The sequence below is a fragment of the Camelus ferus genome, chromosome 7, assembly GCF_009834535.1.
Source record: "Camelus ferus isolate YT-003-E chromosome 7, BCGSAC_Cfer_1.0, whole genome shotgun sequence".
Lineage (NCBI taxonomy): Eukaryota > Metazoa > Chordata > Mammalia > Artiodactyla > Camelidae > Camelus > Camelus ferus.
Window position 1 is genome coordinate 74,791,717 of NC_045702.1, and position 19,826 is coordinate 74,811,542.

At 38.5% G+C, this 19,826-nt stretch overlaps 1 protein-coding gene across 1 annotated transcript in view; it reads right to left on the reverse strand.

The window, feature by feature from the left end:
- Window positions 1-19,826, reverse strand: part of RELN (reelin) — a 444,603-nt gene that overhangs the window by 57,495 nt on the left and 367,282 nt on the right. Inside the window, 10 exon segments of the mRNA XM_032484179.1 lie at window positions 452-701; window positions 1,557-1,815; window positions 4,073-4,220; window positions 5,777-5,997; window positions 10,854-11,083; window positions 12,794-12,896; window positions 12,994-13,165; window positions 15,073-15,255; window positions 16,082-16,166; window positions 19,545-19,722. Coding sequence (XP_032340070.1) covers window positions 452-701; window positions 1,557-1,815; window positions 4,073-4,220; window positions 5,777-5,997; window positions 10,854-11,083; window positions 12,794-12,896; window positions 12,994-13,165; window positions 15,073-15,255; window positions 16,082-16,166; window positions 19,545-19,722 — 1,829 coding nt within the window.

Below are 19,826 nucleotides of genomic sequence, written 5' to 3' on the forward strand. Positions count from 1 at the left end.
GGAACAACAAAATTTCACAATTCCTGGGAAATGGAAAGGAGACAATAACTGAACTAATCTAAAGCCCTGTGAATTAAAACCCATGTAAATACAAATGTATGTGTAAATCCTGTTGCTTATTCTGACATTGTGATGAGAATCCTTTAGACTGTACATATGATGCTTAAAACTCTGGATTTACAAAAAGAGATAAATTGGAGGTGATCATTTATTTAAAAAAGAAGTCTTTGTGGACATGTGCTTAAAAATAAGCTCACATTCTGACGCTTAAAAAATAAACTTCTAAAGCTTACTTTCCACACATCATTTTCAAGAATGCAGTTGTGCTTTGACTGAAAGTGCACTTGTGTCTTCTTTACACTCCTACTGGAGGTGCAGTGCAGTCCTTTGACAGGCAGCCTTGGATGCTCATTTAAACACTCTGTCCTCCGCCTGGAAAGGGAATACTTACCGTAGCAAGAGTCTGTGACTGAGCAGGAGGCGGCGAAATCTATCTGTAGGAAAGAATCCTCGTTCACAGCGATGTCTGTGGTGACCACATAACGGGTGCTGGCCTTTTCGATGAAGACCAGGGCATCACCGGTAGAGCCACACACAGGCATCTTGGTGCCCCCGGGGTGAAGCAGCCACTTCCTGCTATCCAGAGTTGTGAAATCATCCTCCAAGACTGTATTCCCAGAAATATTTCCTCCAATAAGAATCTGAAACACAATTTAAAAAAAAATAGTTTTTCAATTTGGTTTCAAAAGATGAGAAAGCTCAGCCCCTTTTGTTTGTTTGCTTCTACCTGTCAGATTGCTCAGAACTGGTGTTACACAGCCAGCATCACACTGGGGGCCTTTCAGAATGCTGCTGCTTATGTGGTCTGCTTGCCCATCTGGCAAGAAGCTACAGAAACAAATCGAACGATTGACAAACCCGTTCACAGCCTCATTGGGCCAAAATGCCTTTGGAAGCGACATGTACCCAAGCTGGGAACACAGAATTTGGCTTCTGTGTGATTATTTTCCACGTAAAATTTCTATTTCAGGACAGTCGTACCCTAAGGCATTTCAGTTCTAATTCTTTGCATGGATTCTACCGTTTGTTAATAGGTTCTTTGAGTTCTATTTGATACGCATCTTATTATGGATGAAGATCCTTTAGAACTGTCCATGAGGATGTTAGGGAGATTTATCTATTTTTTCTTCAAAGGCTAGGAAAGAGGATTTGAACTGCTGCATGTGGCACCAATGCTAATTTGTACACTCTCCTTTTCAGAGAATGACAGCCTCGTATCACGCTTGAGAAAGTCCCTCTATCCACATGGCAGGATCCTCTGTGAGCAGGACCTGGGCCTTCTGCTGCATCCTTTATTTTTATAGGACTGGCCGCTGAAGGAATAGAGGGTGGAAGGAAGGTAAACGACATGCCTAACCTAGCAGTGCCCTTGAATAAGCCACCCAGCTGCGGGTCCTGGGCTTCCTCTACTGAGCAAGGCGTGGGACTACTTGCTTTCTAAAGCCTCCTTCAGCTCAAGTGACAAAATTATCATAGTTAATCCTGAAGGGACTGACCTGGTCAATAACCCAGGGACTGTAGAAGTGTCCATTTTCAGATGGTTGCCACCAGCGGAGGCGAGCAGAAGCAGAGCGGGCTTTCAGAGGTATCTCCAAGGCAATGTACCTGCCCACGTTGCTGGAGTTGCTGAAAAGGAACTCTTGAAGGAGACTCCACGAGAGGCCGCCATTGAGAGAATACTGCAGAAGCACAGGTTGGCTCCGGGGGTCGGGAACGCCTTTACCACATCCCAGTCTCATGAAGAACTGCACAAATCTGACGTGAGTTAAATTTGCTGTAGACTTTGACATCAGACACAAGTGCACGGGGTAATGCAGGGGAGTGCACGGCTTTATGAATATGATGATTTAACAAACCTCTGAAGCAATCATTTCAAAGCCAATTTTTCTTTTTTCATGTGAAAGGGAGTTAATAAAATGTGAAGTCTGAAAAAGGCTATTCTGTACCCATATTTAGATTTCCGCACCCCTCCACAGGGGAGCGTCTGAGGGAAGTGAGCATTCACTGTGCCCTCTGGCTGTTCTGTAAGAAGAAGGGCCAGGTCCAAGGGCTGTCCAAGTTTGTAGTGTGTATGGCTATTCAAGATAAACCTGTATCCTTGTCCTTAGTATCTGAAATTGGAAGAATGGAATTAATGTCATTTATGCCATTTGTTGGCAAAATCGTCCATTCCCAGGTTTTACCAGCAGTCTTTCAGATCTCATATGATTGGTTTTGCAAGACACATTTAAATTCACCAGTTGTAGCCCCTCTTTGTGAAAGGCCCGGCATCTTTCGGAAGAGGTATGTCAAGCCTGAGCCTCTTTTATGTTTTTTGTGCCAGGGGCCGGGGAGCAGGAGTGTGGGGTGGTGGTGGTGCTGGGTGATGCCAGCCCCTGACCGTTGCTAGGTCTGGGATGGATGATACTGGCCACCAAGAACAGTGGCGGCCAGCCAAGGGCAGCCTTCCCAGCTGGCAGAGAGGTGGACAGAGAGGCAGCAACCAGCTGGGGTGCCAATGAAAACCAGCTCACATGTTATCTTTGGCAGGCGAGCTGCTGGTGCCTGGTCTGGCTGCTGTGCTAGCCTGTAATGCAGAATAAATTTTATGTGTAACTCAACACACATACCCAGTTATTGTATGTGTGTCAAACATATGAAATACATTAGGGCTTACAGTAAAAATTATCAGTTCTATATATAAAATCATGCATTCTACATGGGTTTCTCTCCTCCACCACCCCTCCATTCACTGGGCATTCATTTACCTCATAACCCTGAGAAAATTAGGATTTTACACGGAGCATTCTGAGGTCAATATATGCAAATCCTACACAGCATGCTACTGAGATGAGATAAATAATGGAGCTCTTAACATTGAATTAATGGAAAAAATACATGGTTAGTGCTTTGTGAAGTTTATATCTACAAAAACAATAGTCATTCACAGAGAAACACTGATAGCATCTTGTCTACTTGTATTGTGAAAATGTTTATATTAATTTGGTTATAGATAAATCATATCAGCATTATTTGGAAAAATCTGATAATTTCTAAATTAGAGAACTCAGTTGCCAATGATAAATATTAAATAAAGAGCAGCAAATTAAGCCATATTCATTAAAATAGAATGGAGATAAATAGACTCTTGCTTTCCATAACTGTAAAATGATTATTTCACAAATAGAATCATATTTTCTATGAAGCACGATCAAATTTATAATTCAATAAATGAAAGACTTAGGAAAAAGAGGAGCATAAATACATTAAAATGTAGTTTAAGTTACTCTGAAATGTTCTGAAAAACAAAACATGGTTTCTTTGTTCACTTGCAAAAATAGGTCAGGGTTCCATTTTGTACATGTTAAACCATATATTTTATTTTCCTGGCTAAGTTTTTGGCTCATCAAATGATCAAGGGATACACATCTTGACAGGACATAATCCTCTGAGCCAGTTTAAAATGTTTGTTTCTGAGTGACTGTGCTTAATTCAGAAAATGAGTGCTTCGAATGTTACGAGCAAATCGTTGGAAAGAAATGCTTCTAAACAATAAGGCTACACTGTAGATGTTCTTAACTTAAATTGCTAATGGATATAAAATCAGTTGTGAATAATTTATGGATATATTGTGTATCAATTCAGCAACTAATTTCTACATAATCCAAGTGCTAATGCAAAGTATTCTGTAGAGGGGAGATAAAGAAGACACAACATTATTTTCTTGGAGTTAAAGTAAGTTAAACATTATCATTTCCTAGTCACCACCTTGCAGAGAACCAGGTGTTAACTTTTGTCTGTTTAGCTGGGTTTCATTTCTGATCCAGTTATTGCACAAATCTCTCTCGGTTTTAGAACGGAAATTATGTAAGTTGTGCCTACATGGAGACTTTGACTAGAGAGAAGCTCAGCATTGCTGGTGGAAGGCCTTGTCCTTGACAACTCTGCTTCTTTCTGATTCGATTACTTTCTGCTACTTTATATTACAATGTGGTTCTTCAACAGCAGTTTAAAAACGATTAAAAGCGATTACCTAGCATGTGATAAATCCAGATCGCGTGTCATCAACATGCGCAAGCCATCTTCATTGAAAAAGAGGTTGTTTCCACTGGAAAGGATTCCACACTTCCGAGATGGCTTTCCGCCACTCATTAGTAAGAATCTATCAGATTCTAGCTGACCTGAAAATGGAAAATGTGGTTTACTTATGACCCTAATATAGTCATGCATACCTTTTTTTAAAGGAATACAGTAAGTGCTTTGTATAGTTTTAAAATATGAAGTCACAGATTTTGGGGATAAGAGGTGTCTTCAACACTTCTGCTTGTTTGAGTTGTTTAGATTTGGCTGTATGACTTAAGGGATGGGTCTTTTCCTGAGCATCTACGGTGCAGCCACACTGGTCCCTCCTTTCTGCCTCTCTACACTGCAAAAAAAGACACTGGCTAGTCAGAGTGTTTCAGGTCAAAATTAAAGAAGGGTAATGTGACTTTTCCATGGGCTCTTCACTGGGTCTTCGCTGCTGAGAGAACAATATCAGGCAAGCATTACAGAATGTTTTAAGAAAATTTTTCATGGGAGAAATTTCAGTGCAATTTAATGTTTCTTATTAAATAATGTCTTTCAAAATCAGCTTGCGAATCTCTTCAGGTACTCATCTTAGATCTAATTTATTTTTTTGATTGTGGCAAAACGCACATAGCATAAAATTTACCATTTTAACCATTTTAAAGTGAACAACTCAATGGCATTTAGTACATTCACAGTGTTGGGCAACCATCAGTGCCACCTGGCTCCAGAACTTCTTCATAAACCTTGTACTCATTAAACATTCAATCCCCATGCCCCCATCACCCTGCCCCTGGCAATCACTGATCTTTCTGTTTCTATGGATTTGGCTGTTTCAAGTGTTTCATATAAATGGAATCATATGACATGTGGCCTTTTGTGCCTGACTTCTCTCACTTAGCACAATGTTTTCAAGGTTCATCTATGTTGTAGTATGTATCACTATTTTATTCCTTTTCATGGCTGAATAATATTCCATTGCATTGATATACCTAATCTAATTTTAAAATGTACCTTAAAAATCATAGCTATATTATAATAATTTTACAGACAACTTGGGAAAAGGAAAAAAAATCTTTTAATCCCACTATTCTAACAAATATAGCTATTACATTTGTTTAAGACTTTATCTTATGAGAATGTTTTTCCATACTTTTATCAGAGCACATATCCAATGGATATACAATTGTGAATAATTTCAATCATTACAGCACATACATTTTTCTATGTTGTAATATATCTTCATATATAATGACATTAGATTCTAGGTATAACCAAGGTTTAGAAAGTGACAAAAGGCTGTTTAATGAGTTGGTGATAAAGCAATGACAAGAATTTATATTTCTGAAAACTTGTTCCTTCCACTCAAGATTAACCCTCTATAGACAGCTTCCAAAATTACCCTTGATTAGAAATTACATGGGATAGAAAAAGTGGCAAAAATAGCCTTAGTTTTTCTCAATTACCATCTTGTTCGCTCTTACTGACCATTGTTTCAAAAATGAAACACAGTGAAATTCAGAACTACATCAAGGCATGGGTGGTCCCAAATGTAATGATAAATAATGAAATTTTACAGTGGAATTTAATGATTACTTCTATATTACAAACTGTGCTTAATGTGTAAGTTCTTTCACAAAGTGACATAGATTTTATAAGAAAAGATTACCTTCAAAATCATCCTTGAGAAAATCAGGATTTTTGGTGCTTATTTTACAGGTTGGACCTGAGTAGCCAGGATCACATATACACTTGGTTCCATTGATACAACTCCCATGTCCATTACACATTTCTTCACATTGGGGACCAATATAGACATTATCAACAGCCCATGTCACTGGCTGAGAGCCAGCAGGATAAAATCCTTGGTACCATCTGAAACGCACAGAGCTGGGAAAGAGATACAAATTTTTCAAAATCAAATCAACAGAACAACATGCCTTAAAAGTAAGGACATCGGATCAATGAGCTGTGGACAGTTACTACCTCTGTGCCACACTCAAGATATAGAAAACATGATTTGACGTTTCAGGACCACAAACTCCATTCCCTAATCTCCAGGATTTTGACAATAAAGTTCCTGCTCCCTATAAGCCGTTCCCAACCCTATCACTATGGCAAAATTCCACCTGAGTTTCCACCTTTTTCAATACTGACTTTCTTGGTGAGACTTTCTCCATCAAGTACTATCTATGCCCCACATAGCTAACCTTTTTTAAAAATTGAGCTAAAATTTACATAACATAATATAGTTAACCATTTAAAGTGTACAATTTGATGGTATTTAGTACATTCACAGCGTTAACCAGCCATCACCTCTATTGAGTTCCAACACATTTTCATCACCCCAAAGGAAACCTTGTGCCCATTAAGCAGTCACACTTGATTCCCCACTACACCCAGCCCCTGGCAACCACTAATCTGCTTTCTGTCTCTGTGGATTTACCTATTCTGGATATTCCATGTAAATGGAATCACACACTATGTGACCTTTAGTGTCTGGCTTTATTCAGTTAGCATAATGTTCTTAGGGTTCGCCCATGTTGTAGCAAGTATCAGAATTGCATTCTTTTTGATGACTCAGTAGCATTCCACTGTATGCTATATCAACTTCCTTTATACGTTCAGCAGTTGAATGGATATTTGGACAAAAGTTGTTTGTTTCCAACTTTTGGCTATTGTGAATAGTGCTCCTTTAAAAATTTGTTTTAATGGAGGTACTGGGGATTGAATCCAGGACCTTATGCATGCTAAGCATGTGCCCTACCATACCTTCCCCACCATGAATAGTGCTTCTATGAACATTTGTGTACAAGTATTTGCTTGAATACCTATTTTCAATTTTTTGGGTAGAATGGTAGTGGAATTGCCAGGTCATATGGTAAATAACTAGTCCTTTCATTTTTCTCTCTTGCTCTCTCTCTTCCATAATTTTGATGGAATTTCCATTATTACAGTTACTGCAGCTGGAAGTATTTAAAGCATAACTATTTCCCCTATTGGCCATGAACTTCTAGAGGCCAGTACCCACTTCTCTTTCTCTTTTGCATCTTTTCATGGTGCCCAGTACAGTGTTTCATATATAAGAGATGCTCAATTAATGTTCTTTGTATGTCATTTATTGTGAAAAGCCTTAAGAGCCAAACTAAGGCTTTTTGGATTTTATCCTATTGGCCACAGAGAGCCCCAAAAGATTATTTTAAAGAGAAGAGCAACAAAGTCAGATTTATTTTTAGTTAAATGTCTCTTATTTCTTAATTTCTTTTTAAATCACAGATAATGTTCCTTTTCCTTTGTAAGATAATTGTCCTGTCACATTGTTGACAATAACTTAGCTCCCTAGAAATAATCTACATGTTTAGGTAGCAGGCCAGAAAGAGTTTGGTATATTTCATTATGTAAAAACCTCAGTTCAAGGAAGCTGGACTTTATTTTAGAGAAGCTAGATATGAGATGGCACATGCATTCATTTCTGTACTCTGTCACTCTGTCCATTTTTCCATTACATAGGAACCAAATTCAGAATAATTTTTTATTTGAGAAACAGAAATTAGGAGTCAGTACTACAAGCATTTATTAGGCTTCTAAAGTTTAGTAGATAGTAAAGCAGATGGAATCAAGTTCCCACATATAATTTTAACCCTAATTTCATTGTTTATACCATGACTCCAGCTCTATTAAGCTGCCCCCAAAATGCCAGTTCATAATTAAATTTTATTTTCAAATACTTGTCAGAGTTTAGTCTTGGCAAGAAGCACTTCCTACCTTTTGAACTTTCAGACTGCTGAGCTGAGGGAAACGGCTGGAGTTTTCCTTTGAACAAAAGCCTACATGGATTTTTTCTGAACTTCTTATTTATTCAAATGTTCTGAATACAAATGAACCACCGTGGTTGGATATTTATTACTGTTCACCTGTCTTGACACAGAAACTGCAAGCACTATGATAAATGGGCTGAAGGGTCTGGTTTCACTGTGGTTCTCTTCTGCTGAAATCTTATTTTGAAAACTTCTCACTGCCTCCCTCTCCGGGGAATGTCAGCGTCTGTCCTCCCAAGGCAGTGGCATTCAAAAGGATCTGTTTTTTAAATGTAAACTTAAAGTTCCAAGCACACAACAGTGCTTTCATTCAATAGGGGTTTTGGTTGACTCATTATGAAACTGCATAAAGCAAAAGCAATTAGGAAGTCTTAAAGACAAAAAGACTCTAGATGAAAAAGACACAAAGGTGATGTGAATAAAATTCAATGGAAGCTCAATACTTGTGCTTCAAATGTGAATTGACTATATGTGAAGGCAAAAATGGCCATTTCTGCACCTGAAACACTGAGTGGTACCTAGTGTCCTGTGAATGCACAGAAAAGGGCAATTTCAACACGGGTTATATATTTTTTTCAGCATCTAGTACTTGTGCCATTATTATGTGCCACGCTGAATGCAAACCAAGGAATGGCTCACTGAGTTGGAGAAAATTTAACTTTTGCCTTCCAGCAATTCATGCCTGTGCGGGTTTTAAGAAGAGGGCTAATTGTTTTCCTGAAACGAAGACTAGACAACACGACTAAGGCAAATTCTTCTCTTTGCAGAAACGGCTGACGGCAGTCTGAAAGGCAGGTTTTCACCACTGTGAGAGCGGGCAAGCCTCCTTAACAGACTTACTTTCTTTGCATAGAAGTAAAAATGACTTGGAATACAAATAGCACGATGGTTTAAGTTCTGTGCCTTGACATCAGAGGAGGTATATTTTACACTGACTCGCAATACCATCGGTGAAACGCCTGCACTTCTCTCGTTCACATGACATCACCCTGCCTTATGTGGGAGCATAGCCCGGTGGGCAAAGCCAACCTGTGGGCCGGAGTGATGACCCTGGAGCACTGGCCTGGAGTGGGTATCTTCACTCAGTACCTCTGGTGGCCAGATCTTTGGACCATATTTTTTACTGCCTTTAAATCAGACTTTTTCATGCGGGAACTTGCTGAATCAAGTCTCAGTTGTTAAGACAATCTAAAATCATGGCTTACATCTTACCTTTACGGTTGTTTTCCTTAATCTAATTCTTAGCTGAGCAACGGGAAGAAGTCAGAGGTCCACTAAAGAGTAAAGCTGGAGCTTTTCACGATACCACAGTGGTCCAGGTCCTGGTCCCAGGTGCTGAAGTGACTGCTTACCCAGCCACGGTTCTCCTGCCTGCACTGTCCATAAGCATGGATTTTGGCATCTGTGCTTCTGTTACAACACTTGGCCTTCTGGCCATAGCTGATTGGCTCAGATTCTCCCTTCTAGAAATGTAGCATTGAGCTCCGGAAAATGAGAGCTGTAGCTTGCCAAGTGACATTAACATGAGCGTGACGAAGAAGAGGCTCACTGGCTCCATTTGCTGATGTTCTGGGTGGAGTCCATGCTCTTCCCCACCATGCTTCTAGTACGTGCTTCTACTGTTTGGGTAAGACTCTTTAGATTTCTTGCAACATATAATCTTAAACAACACAACTGATTCTGGATAAAAAGTTTTTCCCGAGCTATTGCCCCCTGCCTGCTTCTTCTATAGACAAGTCCACACCCCACGCCCAAGATGCCAGTAGCAGCTTTTCAGTTGTGCCAGTTGAGCTGTCAGCTGAAGCTACTCCTCCAGAGACTCTCCTCGCCTCCTTGGCTATGACGTCTAAAGAATCTGGAGGGCATTCTGCTTAGTAATGCTTACTAAAACAATTCGATTTTCTAATAGAATAATTAGAATAATATCCTGGTGTAACAACAAGAATTAATAAATGACATACGTGACAATACAAAAATATTAAGATCCTTAGCAATCAAATTATAAAAAAATTGTGCTGATGAAATGATAAGGAGTGAATGGATTTGTGTTCAAAGAGAATGAAGACTTTGAAAATTCACTTTCAACCTTGTGGAAAAGTATTAGGTATTAGTAGTTTTGCTTGAAGACCCAAGACTTCTAATTATGCTGAGTTTCACATCAGGAATGTAAATCTGTTCCCATCTTGAAAGTATGATATTAGTACTTTCTTCTCTTTTTGACATACCCTGAAAGGGTAAGTTCTTTATTCTGAGAGTAAAGACAAATTCTGAGGCCGGCCGCTTTGTTGACTTCCTCTTTGTTCACTTATATTATTAGTTTTATTTTTTGAACTATACTTCGCATTTCATTTCTATTGGAATTGAAGTCCTTTATCTCCAAATAGCTTTTCAACAGAAGAGTCAAATATATGTAAGAAGAATGCTGAGAGAGGTTGAAAAAGTAGAAATGCCCAGGGGAAGAGTGCTAACAATTTTGGTTTTTTATTAGACACCTGGAATATTCTCTGGGCTTCCATCCTCCATCCGTGCCCTCTCCCTGCACGAGAGACCTAGGTAGATGCTTGAAGGTCAAAATTCTAAGTGCATTTATATCGTGAGGTGGGGCAGGAGGGGGGAAGATTACAACATTAGAGAAAAACCACATTTCTCTTGCTTCCTAATTGGTCGATTAAAGACCCAGGGGGATATGAACCCCAGGACGAGGTGCCGTCCAGGATGTGTTCTTTTAAATCTATCTTCAAACCACGAATTAGTATTATGTCAGCTCAGTGTCCTGTGCTTTAAATATCTACTGATCTGCTTTAAGTGGAGAACTGAAGAAGGAACATAAGGTGGAACTTTCCCCCTGATAAAGTGGCAAGTCAATGGTGACATCAGGGAGAAAACTGTGAAATGAGAAAAACACGGCGCAGAGCAGCAGGTCCTTACCCACAAAGGTGCAGCTTCCCGAAGTGCACGACCTCCCTCCTCCAGCCCTGAGTGGTCCCTGCATAGTAGGTGCTGCTCGGGTGGTGCTCAGTGGAGCACAAGGAGCTGACGTGGCTGCTGCTGTGGTAGCAGAGGGGGAGCAGCAGGTGCCAGGTCGCCCCAAAGTCCCTGGAAAATTCCAGTCTGACCGGATCAGCGGAGGAGCTATCGGTGGAGCATCCGACATTGATCTTGGCGAAGAAGGAAAAAAAAATGATACAAATTACCTCAGAGCAACAAGCCTTGAAATGATTCACCACTTCATTATTTTCTCGAGAGTCCATTTTCCTGGGAACTGTCTTGCTGAAATATTTAACACCGTGAAATTCTGTTTTGCCTGAGTAATATTGCATATTACCTTTAAATAATAATTTTTCATAAAAGACCTCAAAGGACTTCATGAAAAATTTATTTTCTCTCATTTTATAAAAAGCTAGGAAGTGGGTAAGGCAGAGGCTGGCACGGAATTCCAAATCTTACCTTTAACTCACGTTCATCGCCAAGCCAAGCAAATCATAATGAAGACTCTCTCCTTCATTCTGTTAGCCTTTTTTCTGGTCTGCTAGATAGGAAGACCTATTTTCCTTCTTGTGACACCTTCAAATAATCCCCAAAGTTCTGCACGTGGAGAATCTTCAGTATGTTTTCAATATTAAAACTGAACAAAGCGTTATCACTGTCACTATTTCCCTGGTGCAGGGAGAACATTTCTTAGAAAGACCTTTTTAACCAATAGGGAAGTAACCACCCTATTCCTTTCTCGTGCTTTCAAGTGAATTAAACTAAAACTTAAACAAATGCATGTGATTCTTTCTATGAAGAAATTTCCCTCCTTCAATGGGGATCAACATTTTCTTGCTGTCATACCGACTGGATGTATTTATACTTGTGTAACTTTTGTTGTTGAGCTTACTGTTCTTACCTTCTAATGAGTAAACCAACGACATCTGATAAACTTTTCAACTGTAGGCATTTGTTTCTACCTAGATTCTTTTGATAACAGAACTCGTAAAAGTGCCACAAGTGTTACTTTTTATCAACATTTAAAGCATAAATGTTAGAAAAGGTAACCGAAGGTTATATAAGTAACTTAAAATAAATTTAGAAAATACTAATAGAAAACTTAAAATAGAGAATAATTTCTCCACGAAGGCATCATTTGGTCTTTGACTTTAAGATGAAAGAACTAACTCTGACTTAGAGGATGTAGACAGTTCATCTAAAGCAAGTATTCAAAACTTTGTTGATGCAATTAGGCACTATTTTAAGCTTGTCCAACGGTTGGTACAGATTTCAGCTATGAATCAAGTGTCTTCAAAAGTTAATACAGTTGAGCCCTAGCACAATGTCCTTTGGTTCTGCTGATTTTATCTAAGTTTTTGAAATTCATAAAAGTTCTCCTTTTATACATTATTAACTTTCTGTCTTGAAAAATGTAAGGAGTCCATGGATATTAAAAAATACACAGAATTATAAGAAGAGTGTAGTATTATTTTATCTATAAAATTCATGACACAATGATAAATGTTATGTAAAGGTGCTGGCATGGTATAGTTATACTGATGTGGGTCCTAGTAACACATAAAAATTGTAAATATAATAATACTAGAATAGTATGGTCCTTTTCATTTTTTATAATGTTTGAAATAATTTATTTCAACAATTTCCCATTGTAGTCGGTGAGGAGATTATGTCATAAATAAAGGACCAAAATTCAGAAATAAACCTTAGTAGGACAATTGGTTCTGCTAATAAAAGTGAATTATGATGTAAAACCTCTTTTGTCCTTGCACAAAAATGGAAAGTCATAATGCATGAAATTATCTGAGATTTTCCTCCTCTTTCCTAGCTTTTGTTCAAGATAAAATTTAAAGCATTTCTAATAGAACAAAGTCAAGTACCTCAAATTGTATGATGGTGTTCTCATTCACATTCAGGTCACGAGTGGTAATGGAATGTTCACCAACTTCATTTGAAACAAACACCATGGCCGAATCTTCCTCGCTGTCATACAAGAAAACAACACGGAATCCATTAAGGCAAAAGTTCATTGTGATCGGTATAGAGCAGTGGCTTTATTTTCAACTTCTCAATTACTTACGGTGCTCCTTTGGATGAATACGGGCAGTAAAGGCCTATGTTACCACCAGGATAGAAAAACCAATTGTCTTCTCTGGGCCCAAAGTCAAAAGTATCCAGAAGCATCACCGGGTTGTTTAAATTATTTCCATCAATGATGAAGTCATCAACAATCCAGATTTCTTCTTTCTTACCTAAGGCATTTTGGATAAAGCAAGTTTTTCCAATGGTGAAAATCAGATGGACGCTTTTGCTCATTGGGAGAAAGTAAAGTACAGCAGGAACTCAGCAACACCCGATAAACCTATGCCTTCTAGATACAGAAGCACAAACTACATAGGAGTGTGTTCACGGTGATTAAAGAGTGAAAAAATTAAGCTTTCAATCACAGTAAATTGACACCACAGGGAACAGTCTCCCTAATTCAAAAAGTGGCTAAGAGTCTATGGCTCTTCCCGTCACAGTGCTGCTATGGACCCTGCACTGGCAAGAGTGGGCTTTGAGTTATGCTTTCATGGTTTAGGACAATTTGTAAGACGCCTGAATCTGTGAGGATGGCCTGTGGATTCAGAACTGAGTTACACTAACTAGTCTATTCATGGAGGAACTCATGACTTTTTAAAGTCAACCCATGACTTAGCATCTGCTTCTTTCTGGGTGAAGGACCATGGCCATTACAACACTGGCCTGATGCACAAGTTTATATAATTGTTAAAAACTACATGGAAAAAAATACTCTATGTTTCATAATACTTAATTTTTTTCTTAATGCTTTTCAAAACTTGTATATTTATTTGAAGATATGTGGGAACATACAGAAAACTAGGAAAACCACTCATGAGGTTGTCATAGAATCTAATTCAGTGACTAAGGCCGGGTGTGTAAGGAAGATATAACTGAGCAGATAAGAGCAAACCCAGGCTGCTTTTGCAAAGCACTGTTTGGACTGAATTGGAAACAAGGTGATAAGACCATGCTGAAGAGAAACATCACAATTCCCCAAGGTTGCCTCTTCACTGATTCCTACTTTGTGTAGAATTCTTACAAAATATGAAAAAGGTCTGTAAATGGAAGCCCGTAGAAACAACTTGATTTAAATGAAGTCGTATGTGCTTTTCTCTCTCTAACCCTATTACTGGCCTAATTCTAGTAGCTTTCTTCCCTTTTCTTGTTTTGGAAGCAGTTGGTGAAAGCAATGAAGAAAAAATCAGGCAAACATTTCAAACATAACGTGAAGACAACTCTCCTCTGGATTGTGAAACTGGTTGTATTTCTTGTTTGGACTTGAACTCAGTGATTACACAGGATTATTTTTTTCTGTTCACAGAAAGTTAAAATTATTTTATTTTTGACTAACTAGTTCTAAAGGAAATATTCAGGTTAAATTTTAGAGATGGCAGTACATTATTCTTATCCATTTCTGTGTTACCTCTGCAAAGAATCTGCTTAATACAATATCTCTGTGTTTACTTAGGCCATAAAGTGCATAATTTGGTACAGTCTGGTCCTTTATAATCAGCAGTTAACAGAAATATAGAAAGTGATAAAACATTACAAATTTGTAAAATCATTTTTCTGAAACCATGTGAAAATGCTGTTAAATTATGCATTCACTTTAACTTATCACTGAGGCAAGTGTATGTGGTGAGACTGTTTTATCCAAGGCACTGTCTGCTTGGTGTCAGCCCCTCTCCCTTTGTCACGGCATTGTGCTATAACATTGTTCCATCTCACTAATGAAATGCCATATTCAGAAAGACTACGTATTCCTAAATGAATTCAGTGAAAAATGCAGTTACAACTGATGAGTACCTAGTGGTAAAGCTGGATTATGTTTTAAAATCCTTAGCTCTGTGACAGGATTCTGCTATATTTACAACAAGAGAACTTACAAGTCAAGTATGAAGACAACATATAATCAAGCATGAAGATAAATATATATAAAGTTAAATTTTCATTGAGGCTCCTCAAAAGTGAAGCACGTAAAATGTGCTGTGGACAGCGAAGCCACTCAGCTGACAAACACTTCCTCCACCTCAGAAGCAAGCATGTTAACCTGCCACAGTCAGTTTTGATCACAGAAGAATACGTGCATTTTTACCATTATTGTAAGGTTGCCAGAGTCTGAATCTTGTAGCGTTGGTTTGGGCTGCGTACGGCAAGGGAACGTTAATGAAAAGTATGTTGGTTGTTTGAGGGAAGTAAAATTCATCCATCAGGTGCCATGTGATACCCCCATTGACGGAGAATTGTAATAGAATAGAGTGAGACCTCTCTGGGGTACCTGGAGGGAAGACAGCACAGGCATAAAACATATTGCGATAAAATGAGGAAATGGCATATTCTTAGACGATTTTTTGGCATCATTGCATAAGCTGACTTATGTTCACAAAGAGGCTTTAGAGCCCAAATGCTTCCAATGCAACTTAAAGTGATCACAGGTTGGGCTTTCTGTACGAATATAACTCAAAATACATACCAAATCTTGGATTTTCACACAATAGTATCTCTCTCTCTTTCTCAGACATGAACACATGTCTTTCTGTATTTTACTTAGGAAATATTACATCAAAAATTTTTTATTCTATAGGCATCATGATTTTACAAAGGGTCAAACATTTAAATCTCAGGATATATACAAAAATTTACTGGAAAATGTATTGTATCCAAATGGCATTATTTGTCAAGAAAATCAATTAAAAGTTAATATGAAAGGTCAGAATGACACAGTTGGCTTTTAGGGTTCACATCTGTAAAAGAAAACCCCAAATTTCCGTAAGTTAAATTTTTTTTAATTTAAATTTCTTTTGGCTAGAAAGAAGTGGTGGAACAAAGACTTGGGACATGATTATAAATTAAACTACTACACGACTGGTAATGATTACTACATCTATATGAAATTATTCTAAAATGGATAGTTATCTTACCATTATATTAAGATGAATATATATTACAGAAGAACATTTGTGAGCACACGCACTTAAATTTGTTAGCTCTCCCACAGAACAAAATTTGTGGGCCTTGAATCTGTTATTTCTTTGTGGAGGAGGAGTTGTACATGGGGCTATTTGTTTGAAGGGAAATAATTCATGCCCATAGAAATGACTTACCTTTCGCTATAAATCGAAGTGAAAACTGGACATACATCGTATTGGTGCAGTCTAGATCTCGTGAAATGAGCATCCGTAGTCCCTCCTGAAAACAAAAACATCTGTGTTAAGCAATCTTATTTCATTTGTAAGATGATTTTCCTTTGATTTGATACCTCTAACTTGCTAAATAATAGACATATCATGATCACGAAGCAATATTTGGTCCAGTTTGAAAGGAAAAATCGAGCATTTCCCCTTTTAAAGGCTTTCATTCCCTAGGCCTGAATAACAACATCTCACTGTCTCAACTCTAAGTCACACTTTGCTGTGACTCTTACAAAAAGCTGTGCAAAAATGATAGCATTACATATCTAAAGGCCTTTTTAAAAACAGCCTCCTTTGATCACAGCATGCTGTGAGAGGAGTAACGAGGAAACAGATGGAAAATGTGCCAAGTGGTACTTTTTCAGGGTTCCAAAGAGTCTTAGCAACTTCCTCCTTTGCGTGCTCTGACAGCCCCAGGAGGCTCTCATCGAGGCTGACATAACACCCTTCAGTTGGTCAAGTTAAATAAGGCATAACTAAGCAAGTCCCCAAGCTTGGGCTGGAACCGTTCATGCAGAGAAGCCAAGGAAGGCAAGGCGGAAAGCGATCACATTGGGTTTAGCAATTTTTTCTGCTAATTAACTATTTCTGGTGGCCTGGGATTGACAGCTCCATAGCTTGTCTTCTCCGTGTGTACACAGGCTTGCAGTGACAGCCAGGAAAATAAAATTTCACTATGCAAATGTCATAGGTCCAAACAGGCCTTTCAGTTTCTCAGGTGTAAGTGAGATGCCTCTTGGGTGGTGCAGGGCTGTGGGATACGGAGTGGACACTGTCCACCGATTTCTTAATTCTCGACTAACAAATACCAAATGTAATCTTAGGCAGAGAAAGCAAATTTTTCCTCTTCTTCTTAACATTTATTATAGAGCACATTCCTCAATAGCTGAAAAAATTTAAATAGGACTAATTTCGTCATAGCAACCAAACACTGAATGCCTACAGCATGCTGGGTTCTAAAAGAACTACTTTACTCCTTTAAAGCACCCATCTCTCCTAAGGGAAAGATAGCATTTTCTTCCTGTTGCAGATAAGGAAACTGAAAGTCTGAGAGGGACAATAATTTGCTCAAGAGTGCATAAGTGATGATGGCAGGACTCGAACCCAGCTGTGTCAGATTCTGAAACGTATCCTCCATCCTTTATAAGGTATCAGTGTTTTGTTTATTAAATCATCGTTTGGCTTGGGGAGAGATGTCCAGGTAATGTTAAATTTAGAATCTGAGAATTAGTTGACATCGTAATGAAAAAGCAACTGCATTTATATCCATCCCTGAACTTCACAAAGCATAGACTCAAACTTCCAGGATTGAAGGTTGCCATGTAAAAAAAAAGTCTCTTATTTCCACTCTTGTTTTTCTTTTATCCTAATAACTCACTGCCCTGCTCCGTCCGTGTCACTTGATCACCGCCTGTTCTTCGTGTCTTGGTATCTTTACCCTCCCCCTCATGCACTTAGAAGCACAAGGCCTTGGGTGTTTTTCACAGCTTGGTGCCATGTAGAGGCTAAGGTTATGGAGAAAGTCAGCTTCTTTATCTTATAACGAAAATACTTTGAGGTGAGTACTTAATAGATCCAGCTAATAAATATCCCTTGCTAACATCAAGGTAAAGGAATATGATTACTCTTTCCCCGTGATTATGGAATGTAGTATAAAATTGTTCCCAGGGGCCAGTACAAGTCAGCCATAAAAGGACCCATTTTACAGTGTCTTGTAGGAACAATTTTGTTGAAAGTGGGCATGATCTGTAACATGAAAGTACCTTTCTTTCACATTTTAAATTCTGTTGTAGTTAAGCACAATACATAATTGCCTGCTGGAACTGTCACGCCCTGCTTCTGCATCTATTCGAGTTCACACACACGTTTCTTTTCTCATCCTTTTCCAGGTTCAGTAATCCATTTGTGCTAAATGTAAGCTATTTTAATAGCTGATAGTACTCCTGAATCTATAAACATTAAAAAGAGACTATCATTTCCTTTCTCACAGAAGAATGCCTTTCTAGGTCAAGCTACAGCACAACCTACTGCGTGGCCCACACGGAGCCCTCTCCACGTCTTGCAGAGCTGATAGGTAATGTGTCTGACACAAACAATGCTTGGCTGCCCTTGCATTTGGATGGCTAAAGGGAAAATATAAAGACGGTATGTCTTCCTTGTTTAGAGGATCCAGAGACCAGGTTAATTCTACTGCTTAAAATTTTATCGGGTAAAGATATTTGAATCACAGGGCTTTGGCTTCTTTGGTCTTGTAAACTGCTTCAAACGGATAGTGGCTACGAGAGCTAAAGCCTTAGACAAGACTGAAAAAACACAAAGAAACAGTAGTTTCCACCCTGCAATGTCCTGTCTCAGTATCTTCGGTCCCTTATAACTCTTAGTGACTTGTAAATCTCTCCGGCTCCTGAAGCGTTTTTTCTCTTTCATTCAAAACTTGAGAAGAACTCTGGATTCAAACAAGGATGATAGCCAGCATCTATTAACCATAATTGAAAAAAGTTCCAGGGTGTCTAATCTTCTAAGTGTTAGGTGTTAATCATTACGGGTGTCCAGAAACCCATGCAGATTTTTCTTCAAGATTTCATTTGCACACCTAGATTAGCCGATTTCCCCACGCTGAGAGAGACGGGATGTGGCATGTATTCATATATAAAGACTTGTCAGTTCAGCCCAGCTTCACACACTCGCCTAACAACCCCTAACCAACATCCAGGTTGAAATACAAAAATATACTAACACTACACTAGGCCCTGGTTGTTTATCTATTCTGTATATAGTAGTTGACACAGAATTTTAGTTTTCTAAGTTTTGAGAATGCTATTTAACTTGACTTAAATGTTTGGTTTTCCTAAAAGTCACCAAATGGCTCTACTGGCAGGAGCAAAAGAAAGAAAAAGAAAGGAAAAAGCAAAAACCTTTCAGAAAATCCTTTTTTTAGGTTTTGCAAGTTGAATATTTAAAAACACATAAAATGCTACATCCCAGAAGTCAAGATTCTAGAAACAATGTATATGTGTGTGTGTGTGTATATATATATAACATATATATACATACATATATATAACATATATATACATACATATATATAACATACATATATATATATATATATCTATATCTATCTATATCTATATCTATCTTACATCTATAATTCCAGCAGAGAGTAAAGAAGGTCTGATCACCAGAGCAGAGGGGAAATTTTATGCCTAAGTGGGTCATATAAAACGACTGCCATGAATATAAGAGGGAACATGACATGCGCTAGAGGACAATGACAGTGTATAAAACAGTACGTCATCTGAAGAGAAATGCATCTGTGTGGAGCAGTGAGTGAAGAAAGGAATTTCAGTGGCAGTGATGAAGAATCTTATCTAACCCCTTTAAAAATGAGCGAGGTTCCAGATTTGATGGTTTCACCATTCAGATTCCCCCTCTCTGCACCGTACACTTCAGGCCAGAGGTCAGGATGTAAGTTTCCGTTGAAATCATCTTTAAGAATCGAGGGCAGAGGGAGGAAGGGAACACAGTAGGCTCCACCAAAGCCCCGGTCACACCTAAGAAAAAAAGGAGGGGAGAAAAGGCATTATTTGTCGTGAGTTCAAGAAGCCATTTTTATTTTTCATTGCAAAGAAAGAAACGGCCAGTTTTATTAACTTAC